The sequence below is a fragment of the Microtus oregoni genome, unplaced genomic scaffold (assembly GCF_018167655.1).
Source record: "Microtus oregoni isolate MIOR12 unplaced genomic scaffold, Mior012 000025F_ref0000491, whole genome shotgun sequence".
NCBI lineage: Eukaryota > Metazoa > Chordata > Mammalia > Rodentia > Cricetidae > Microtus > Microtus oregoni.
This window is the reverse complement of record NW_024543084.1, coordinates 28,799,912-28,810,675: the sequence shown is the minus strand read 5'-3', so window position 1 is coordinate 28,810,675 and position 10,764 is coordinate 28,799,912. Positions and strand designations below refer to the sequence as shown.

The 10,764-nt window shown below is 41.9% G+C and overlaps 1 protein-coding gene across 4 annotated transcripts in view; it reads right to left on the bottom strand.

The window, feature by feature from the left end:
* Window positions 1-584: 584 nt before the first annotated feature.
* The window catches only part of Psd3 (pleckstrin and Sec7 domain containing 3), a 372,681-nt gene continuing 362,501 nt past the window's right edge, over window positions 585-10,764 (bottom strand). For all 4 annotated transcript variants that reach the window (XM_041674594.1, XM_041674595.1, XM_041674597.1 and 1 more), the window contains one exon: window positions 585-8,568. In XM_041674594.1, the coding sequence (XP_041530528.1) occupies window positions 8,353-8,568 (216 nt within the window). In that variant the 3' untranslated portion in view covers window positions 585-8,352. The remainder of the gene's footprint in view (window positions 8,569-10,764) is intronic.

Genomic DNA, 10,764 nt, shown 5'->3' with positions numbered 1-10,764 from the left:
TGTGTGTGTTGTGCAGGTGCATGTGGAGGTCACAGGGGTACATGTGTTTTTCCTCAAGGGCTTTCCACTGTAGTTTTGGGAAAAGCTCTCACTGAAGCCAACACTAGCCAGCTTAGTGAACTCTGCAGATCTGCCTATCTCTGCCTTCTCAGTGTTGGGGTTACAGATGGGATCTGCCATGCCTGGACATGTGTGTGTGTGTGCATATGTGCAGATACATGTGCCTTTGTCCGTACATAGATGTCAGAGGACGATGTCAAATATTCTGCTTGCTTTCTCTCCTCCTCATTCCTTTGAGACAGTTTGTCTCGCTGAACCCAGCTCGAAGCTGGTAGCCAGCACCTACTAGAGATGATGAGCTTGTCTCAGTCCTCTTAGCACTGGGATATGAGCACATGCATGGCCATATCGAGCATTTTCAAGGCTCGCATGCTTACGCAGCAGGTATTCACACCCACTGACGCACGTCCCCAGTCCCTGTGCTTGTCCTTTTAAGGAGGGGTGCAGAGTGTAGTACTACTTACTATTAAAAGTATTATTCAACTTGAATAAATAAGCAAATAAAAACCTTCTCCCAAAATGACTGAAATTTGTTGTATTTATTTCTTTCTAAAGTTTGTACATTTACATATACCATATTGTAATCCTTCACTGTTGGCATGATTCCCATGACATAAAAATCATTTCAAATGCAATAAATCTTGTTGTTATGAAACAACAAAATACCCTCAACTTATAAAACCACAGGGACAGGTCTCCTCATGGCCTCACACACGAGAGAAATGTACTGTCTACATCACAGCTTCTACACAGTTGACCCGCCTGTCTAGGAGGGCTAAGTTTACTTTAATAACAGTGACATAGGGCAATATTTATATACAGTCATTTCAATAAAAATAAAGCAATTGTAAAATGTAAACTCAATTTTCAAAATATTCTTTAAACACTTTAACAATATCCACATAAATTACTGTTCCATTCAAAAGACTACCACCATGAATGCCACAAGCTGGAAGTGGCATTTCTGAGTCTGGTGTGTGATAAGGAACAGGTAGGTTCTCAGTACACGGTGTGGTACCACTAGCTTTCCCAGGTCTGCTAACGCTGACTTTTTGGCCACTGAAAAGGGGAGGCTATGATTTTGCCACTAATTACTTTTGCAATCTGCAGGGACACAGAAACAACTGGTGGAGAAAACTTTGAAGGTAGAGGAATGTTACGCATTGTCAATCAGTGGGAGCCACAGTGAACAGAGCCAGGGATAGGCCACAAAAGCCCGGTGCCTGTCTTATCTTCAAAGCTAGAAACAGCCACCCTTAAGTGCATCCCACAAGCCAAGGCTGACAACATGGGCTCTTCTTTGTGTTAATGTCTCTTCCAGAAGCGAATTCCAAACACTTGAGGTAGAAGAGAGTGCAGGGAGGCATGTCGGCCTTTGCTCAACAACTTTCACGTGAACAGAGCACTGTTGAGCAATTTTATGTTTCTTGACCCTTCCCACAGAAATGAACTCGTATCCATTTCCGGAAATCTGAGAGCAAAGGGAAAGATATCAGCTGACAGTGAACAGAACTCAATGTGCCCATCTGTTTCTCAAAAAGACAGAATGCCATCTTAGCTTCAAGCTGAGCATCCTTTACACTGTGCCGCCCTCCACGACCAAGTCACTCTCAGAGTTGATATCTTGCCTGCACAGGGTCAAGCCACTGGGACGGCTGGATTCCTAATAGTCCAGGACCCAGGATATACCTGCTGTTGAGCAGAAGCCCGAGCAGAGTAAAAGGCCAAGGAGAAGCTCCGGAGTGGGGAGATCACCCTGCTCCCCACTGCCCATGGTAAGGGCTCAGCATAGTGCCTCAGACCTGCTATGGGATCCTTCATGGAGCCCGTGGCTGGGGTTTAACCGGTGTGTTCAAAGGCTATGTAGACTGACGGGGAAACACAAAGCAAACCTCCAAAGTTTTCTCCATCCACCAGTGCTTTCAGAATTGAAGACAAGGAGCTTATTGTTATGTTACTGCTAGTGAGAGCTGAACTCTCCCCTGCAAAAGCACATTATATTAGGGTTCCTGCCTACATTCATCCTGAAGACCCCGGCCTAAGGATAAGTGCTCAGCCGTTTAGCACACTCCAGGGCAAGCTCTCTCACCTACAGCTGAGAAGCCAGGGCAGGCAATCCACACTTGGGGCTCTGAAGGTAATAAGGCTTCTCCATTTAAACTGCCCTCTTAAATAAATGGTCTGCAGAGTGCTAGCGGGGGAGGGGTGCTGGAGAGCCACTATCTGGGAGTCACAAGAAAGACTTCAAGTTGGTGGTCCACCAGGAAAGACATGGCATGTGTCCCCAGCCCCATGTCTCAAAAATGTGATGCCACTCAGTCAAACAGCAGGACTCCATCAGTCTTCCCTGGTTTTTGGGACACATCTGTGATACAGTTTACACCACTTCTGTTCACTATTTCTTTATAATACTCTGCCCCTCACGTGTCTTTAGGTCATACATTTGTATAACTTAAAGTGCTCTTCTCTCTCTCTCTCTCTCTCTTTCTCTCTCTCTCTCTCTCTCCACAGATGAGTTCCTTGGCACATCAATTTTCTCCTTAAACACCCAAGAGAACAGTTAACAGTGACTCTCTTAGAAGATTTAACACATACATGGCGACCCCAAGTGGAAAACAGCCAGCTTACCCTTCCACTTCAATTTGGTCTAATTACTCTTATTCCTAAAGCTTAAAAAAAGTATTCTAATGACAGAAAAATTCACTATGGATATATACTCTCTAGAGTGAAGATTATTATCCATGTCAATGGTTACTTGGCTTTACAACTTCCATGGCTTTATATTAAAATCCAAACATTTCAAGTAACTATGGCCTAAAATATACTTGATTTCCACTACTCATTTTCTGTGTGATTTCTGAATCAAATGGCTGTGTTTTCTGCAAATCACAAGTAATCCTTAGCAGGAAATATTCTCACAGAATCCCTGCTCATCAGCCACAGAGCCAGCGCACCACACGTAAAGAACAAATTGAGAAATATATATTTGTAAAAATAGTTCGAGAATGAAGAGTTAATAAAAACAAAACTCAAGTGTAACTGCCCATATGGGTCTGCAGCCTGGAGCTGGTGGTCTCAGACCCTGCAGTTCCAATTCTCCGACTCAGACATGAAGACACGAGGCAGTGTGTTCAAACAAAAGACACTGCAGCCAACCGCTCACTCAAACACACCCAGTCACTGCTTTAAATATACCAAACATGCTGGTTGATAAAACTGTAGTCTCTAGTTACTATTTACACTCTATAATATAAGCAATAACATCAAACAACTAAGGCCAGTGGCTCTTCTTTGGGGAGAGTCAGGAAAAGGAGACTGAAGTATAAAAATATTAAATAAAGTTTTAACTTGTTCCTAAAGTCCTTTTACCTGTGACACTAGCTGTTAATTGTGCAATTGCGAACCTGGAATACAGTACCCGATCTTGGGATGCCCTGATAGACTTCAGTATCATCTGCAATATTCCTTTATAACAAAGGGGGTAAGGATGTGGCACCAGGAGAGTGATTGATCTACTCTAAAGTATACACTGGTACATAAAAGATACACTGGGTACTTATGTAGTTCTTCGGAAAGCTATGTATTTTTCTGGACTAATTACAACAATAAAGAACGTGAGCTCAAAAGCATCACATTTTGTAATAAGCCCAAAGTTATCAGCTCAACTTTATGTTTAAGTGCTCTTAATACTAAGGATACTAAGACTGCCCAGGCTGGCTTTCCCCACACTTCTGGAGTTCCCAAATTATAATAAGTTCTCATTGTATTGCACACTGTACACCTCAATAGATTCACAAGTTTACTTCAAAGTAATTTTTGCCCTGGTAATTCAAAGCTTAAAGATGGAATCTTCTGTTGTAAAGTCTTATTAAAAATTTAATCAAAATATTATTTGAATTTAAGTTTAATAAAACAATACCACTATATGAGCTCTCAACAACTGTACTATATAATCATTCCTATGAGGTTTTTAAACGTTCTTTTTATATTATAATGGTTGTTATTGACAAAAATAATTTCAACATACATATACCATATACTGATACACAATCTACACATTTATGCACATACATACAACTATAAATACCCACAAATACAACATTAGCGGGCGACAGAAAGCATTTCCTTTGACATGTGACATACTATCTATACAAACATTTCTCCAAATATTCACTATAACAGATATACATATAAATTATAAAGGATGTGCCCACAAGACCTAAGGAAACCTACTGTATGTACAAGTAACTTGCTTTTTTCCTTGCTCTTGCATACAACCAGCAAACTGCCATGCAGATTCAAGTATTTACTGACATTCTTTCCACATGCAATGGGTTGATGGTTCTAAGATGCCCACTCCACAGATGCAGAATGTGAATGACCTCAGATGTCAGTCTTGTTAGGTGTGAAGCATGGAGGAGGAGTCTGGAAGGATATGCACTGACAAAGGACCTCAGCAATAGATCAGGGATTATTTTATATGGATCGATAACATCCTCTGGATGGCAAGATGGCAGCAGATGTCAAAAGTGAGTGGGGGGATTTCTGCTGCTCTAGAAGTCCTGGAGCAAGGGAGATGCTCTGCCTACAAAGTTGACTGTTCTGTTTCTGTCTGAGAGACACAAAGCTTGGACACAAAAACGGATGCAACTCAAACCCCAAGCTGCATCACTGTTCTTGAACCAGAGTCCAGGTTTCACTGATGCTACAATTCTACTTGGGGTCTAGTGTGAGCTTTCCACAGGAAGAGCACACTGTCACCTGAACTTGCAAAGGAATTATTCTCTGATAAAACCAGGAAGGGAGCTACTGACCTGATAAAATCTTGCATCCATAAAAGCTAAGCCAAATGTTCAAAACTAAGAAAATTAATGTCAAGGGAGGCTTAACTGATGCTGACTAGAAAAAATAACAAAGAATTAAAATTCCGTCTACAGTTAGCTTCATCAAAGCCTCTCTAGCTTGGGAAGACAAAAGAGGTATGACTGACTTCTAATCAATAAGGCAGACGGGGCATGCATTTCAGGATGGTCCTTCCTTATTTCAGAGCATGGCCCCTTATCCTTGCTCTCTACATGATAAAGGGCAGAAGGCAAAGGAGTGTGACTTCCTGCACTCAGTTTCCCAAGTAGACTATAACACAAATCTAGCTGGGCCTTTAAAAACAAGCGAGATCTTCTCTTCCAGAACCCCTCACATTTACATTTTCCTGGAAAACAGTCCTCACCTTCAGCATGAGGGAAGTCAATGGAGGGACACCGAGTGCCTTACAAACTTCACGAGATTGTTGCATGAGAAAATGGCTCCATCTTATTTACCTAAGAGCAATTTAAAAAGCTACACACCATCTGTAAATTGTTTTGACCAGAGTACTCCCCCACATACTGGTTTCACTATGATTAATTGAAATGTATATAAGTAACACTTGGCTTAATTAGACCTTACTCAGAGTTAGGTAAGTGATATATTTTTTTAAAAGGACATTTCAGTAATGACAATGATATACCAATAAAACAAGGACTCTGAGTGGTAGTGAATAGATTTTAATCTCTAAAATTGAGTTCCTGGCAACCCTTTTTAGAAGTCAGCGTGTGAGGTAGGGCAAACCCCACAATATACACATTTTATACAGGGTCAGTTTACAACAAGACTATCACCATCAGCTTTGGATGACTTGAGACCCTCTACACTGAAAATCATTATTAAGGGTATTAATGTAAAGCAGATAATATTTATCATATGGAGAGGAACTCCAAGGCTCCAGGGCACTGAGGTAGGGATGAATGTCGGTATAGGTGGGGTAGGATGAAGTACCATGGAAAGCAGGGGGAGGAGAGCTCCCTGTACCGTGCGCTGGGCAACAGGCTTAGAGTAGCTGTACTAAGGACCACCTTCCATTTCTTACGACTAAATACTGCGTGGAAAGGGCTTGGCTATGGACCAGAGTCCCATCGGATCAGAGGTGTTTCCTACCATAGGCTAAACAGCCTGCTGTGCCTTCTTAGCAGGCAGCATCCTTCCAGAAGCCTTGGGGAAGACACATTTTAAGCCTATCCCCCTAAGGCTTACACTGCATTACACTGGGGCAGGCCGAGATTCTACCTCCCAGAAGAATGCTATAGTTATTTTTCAAGATAAATCATGCAGACACCATAGTCCACAGCTTTGAAAGTGACTTTGCTATCTGATTATCTATAAGCACGACCTTAAGTTCTGGAGTCAACACCTGTGAGTCCTGTAGTAGGGACCATGGCAGTGCTGATGCTATGGGTATTCCCAGACTGTTCTCCATGCCAGAAACTCTGCAGCAAGGTACCATTCAATGTATACTAGATAATCTAGGTAAGAACGCACAAACATTCTATACACATATAGACACACACTCTGGACAAACACTCAAACATGTTCACTGTTCTTCAGCTACTGATGCTCAAAGATGATGCTCAAGACTCAAAGGTCTTGGTACCTCTTTCCCTTCAGGGACTACAAATACTTAGGCAAAAAGCAGACACTGATAATTCATCAAAAGAAAGGCAACTTGCTCAGGAAATATTGGATTCAGTAGGAAGCTATGAAATAGTTCAGGTACATGAACCACAATGGCAACTCCCCATGTCAGCTTCATGGTTCTGAAATATAAATTAAGTCAACTGCCTTCACCTAAACAAGATAGAAGTTAAAAAGAAGTCTTTCAATAGTGTGGCAAAATGCCATGAAACAAGCAGCTAGGAGTTCCTATTCCTGGACACAGGCAAGAGAGACATGTACAGAGTGGAAAGAGGTGCAGGTTAATACCTAATCCTGTAACTAAATGCTAGGATATTCTAACGAGATGCCTCTATAAACTACCGTGATTCTCTAACGGGCTTTCTCTAACTTACTGGAATCATGCTATTCATGCAAGAGCAGCTGATTCTCTGGTCATAGTACCTTCGGCTAACCAATCAGAAACAGAGAAAATGTGTAAGGACAATAAGAATATTCAAAAGTCATCCTCTTAGTTTTGAAGATATGTGGTAGGGAAGATAGTTTTGGAGAATACAGTTTCAAGGCTGGAAACCTGAGAGTTTTGAGCCATAGAGGAAACTCACCTTTTCTATTCCTTTCTCTTCCTCTACAGGCACTACTCTACTTCAGACCTTGGACTTTAAAGGGGCTGTTTGACAGTACGGTGAAGCCATAGCAATTGCAATAAAGACTGAGTAAGATGGCTACAGAGACGGAGATGAGAATAAGCTAAGGAACGGCACACAAATGATCAGATTCCCCCGTCTTCAGTCACTATGGCCAGACTGACTGAGGAAGAACTGCAGTTGTGTTTGCTCCTTAGTTGTCCTGATGTAGCAAAGAAAAAAAAAGGGGCGGGGGCATCCATTTTCTACATTATTTTGTTTCAACCAGGACATGATCATTGCCTGCACATCTATGCGAAAATGAATCTATTCCTGGCTGGAAGGGTAACAATGACAGAGATGATTCTGATTCCTAGTTTAGATTCCATGGGAGTGAGGTAACACATTCCTATAGAAGAACACACACCATACAGCTGCAGCTCGCAGCTCCCAAAGGGCTGATTACTGCCACCATCCTTCAGAAAACAGAAGTAGCTTGGTATCAATCGCCCTCAGCCTCCCTTCAGGCAAGATGACTCCACATCTGCTTTCCCGTGTGGCTGGAAAGGAATCCACACCTGAGGCAGACTCCTGTGCCTCCTAAGGTCTCCCTCCAGTCCTGTCATCTTCGTGGTCCCTTTTTCCTGTGTCCAGCACTGAACAACAGGGGCCAGGATGAATGAAGTGCACCACCCTGGAACACCTGGCCTCCCAGCACTGCCAAGCAGATGAGAACATCTATGAGCATTCAACGTTGCCCCCGTGACTGGGCAGGACTTCACACGGAAAGTCTAGGATTTACTAAAGCACAATGCTTGTCCAGTTATGTATTTCACAATGGAGTAAAAATTTAAACCTAAAAAAAAGTACAACAGTTGACTGGAAATACATAAAATAACTGTGCAGAAGTGCAAATAAGAGAAAGCGGAAGGAGAAAGGATCTGCAATCCTCTGCTCCTCACAAAAGGTGCATTAGCTATAAAGTTGCCCAAATCCTCAAAGCAAGAAACTCAAGAGCAAAGACATCTGTACAGAAACTAACAAAAATATACAATATAAAAGGTCACTAATGCACCGTTTAGTCACAGACTAGTTGTTTAAATATATTCACGGATTACCAGAAAGATCTTGAAAACCTCTTTTTGCTCCATGACCAGCACTTCCTGGCCGTGGACAGATTCTAAGTAACTTTTTGCTTAATGCCCGGTGTTTCAGGTCGGTGGTCCTTTCTCTCTGACACGTTGCGCTTGACCTTGGCAGTAACCGGAGATGCATCTGGGTTCAGGGAAGGACTTGAGTGTGACTTCTTTAGTCCCACTGCCTCGTTTCCTTCTGTACCCAGGAGCTCCTTGCCTCCTTCTTTCAGAATGTTGACATAAATTTCATAACGGGTTTTCTGAAGGCAAAAATCAGAGAAGTTAGGTCAGTACAATTGCCAAATGCATGTGTGTGCACACCTGGCATGTTATTGCACATAACATGAGAAGTTTTTGATCACTTGATTTTTCCCAAGCTGACAAATTACTTGGGGACTCATACTTGCAGGATGAGGACTCATAGATAAGAAATTAAGCTAGAATTTCCATTAGTATTTATTCCAGGTTCTGAGGAGTGCCAGTGTACTGGGTAGAGTAGACATGCGTCTGGAACGCACATAGCAAAGGGAGGAGTGTTTTCTGGGCAGGAGGAGCTGTAACCTCTGCTTCACATGCAACTCTTGCATGTGACCTGGTCTTCATATGTACTTGGTTTGAACACATTCATCTGCTTGCTGTAACTCCGGAAGTGTCAACTGGATCGTCCTCTCATACTGACTCCACCTGCGAGTCCCTGTGAGTCAGTAATCCATTCTAGAAGCCATTCTGAATTTTTATTGCTTTTCTTTTAGGATCAGCCAATTCTCACTCTCACGCTATGAAGAGTGGTTACTAGGAAACAAGATGAGGCCTGCAGAACATGGAATTGCTTTCTGATGCTTTTCTCATTCTACCTTTCTTTTGTGACTGGAAATTTACGGGATGCTATCTGTGTTTCAGATAGCGCTTTTCTTCCCCTCCCCCATCATCTCTCTTGTGCTATGATGGTTTCCCAATGGCTGGAAACACTGCATTTGTTGGATCCTTGCCCTAACGGCCCTGTTTCTGGCTAAGTCACTTATCTAGAACTGTTGCACAGACATACTGAAATTTACACATTCCCAATTTGATACATTCTAGTCAAAATAAACTTTTCACTGTGAAGACTTTGGAAAAAGCTTACAGTATTTCATTTCTAAACGAGAGTATGTCAGTTATAAAGCTTTTCAAACAAAGGAAGGCAGAAGCTGTTAAGACTATGTATCTTTCAGGGATTCTTTTTCTAGTTAGATTAGAGGTTTGTAGACATCAGCTTCAAGTGTTACATTTCCAAGTTATTTTGCTCAAAGTAAGAGGCCTGCTAGCCATTCCATTTGTTCTGCATCCAAGCATGGCACTGCACTGTGGTGACAACATTCACTGAGTGCCCTCATGCTAATCTGAAGTCATCTACACAAACCATAGAAAGTTTGTAATATTACTACTATTCCTTTTTACTCACACGGGAACAAAGGCAGGGAAGTCCAAAGTCAGGATGCACAGGAAGGAACTTTGATTTGAATCCAAGCAAGAGGACAGTGGGATCCACTTTGCAAACGTTTTCTTTGACCGTATAGATGAATGCATATTCTAGATTCTAAGAAGAACTCTGACAGACACAATCAAAAGCTATCCTCAATTTCCCCTTCTTAGCCTTGTCACTCTGAAGACAGACACAAAGCACAAAGCAGCTTATCTAGTCCCTCTGACAGCTAGGATGGGCCATGTGATACTCCAGAAAGGACCAGACAGAGGAATGCTGGGAGCTCCTGGCAAAGAGTATGATTTTTGATGGGACAACTGGCTTTGGAGGAGAAGCCACCAGTTTTATAACCTCTTCTTCTTCTTCTTCTTTTTAAAAAAGGTTTATTTTAATTATGTATTTATGTGCACCTATGTGCCTGAGAGCAGTGCCTGTAGAGGCCAGAGAAATGAGATAGTCCTAGAGTTACAGGCAATGATAAGCTATCCTTCACGAGTATTTGGAGTTAAACCGGATCCTCCTTGAGCACTGAGTCATCTCTCTAGCCCCATAGCTTTAATCCTTCTCCCATTTGATATGATTCCTAAAGCTGTTATCATGTGATTTAGGACAGGAGATATGGATACAAAAGAAAAGCATCCTTGGTCTGAGGGAAAATGGAAAGACAGACAGACAGACACACACACATGCAGAGAGAGAGAGAGAGAGAGAGAGAGCACCTGATATTTTGACTCAATGAGCTGGACCCAACCGTAAGAATCCCCATATCCTCAGATTCATAAAGATGAACCACAAATTTCTGTATGTAAGAAGCACTATTAACAGTCCTTATTTTCAGGTAAAAGAATTACTAATTCATGAATATTCCAATTTTCACAAATAAGGAAACAAAAAAACCCCAAGAACGTGCTAAGCATTACCTTAGAAGATTACTTGAGACCTTAGTCACAGCGTTCACTAATCAAAAAGTCACCAACGTCACATATTGCTACAT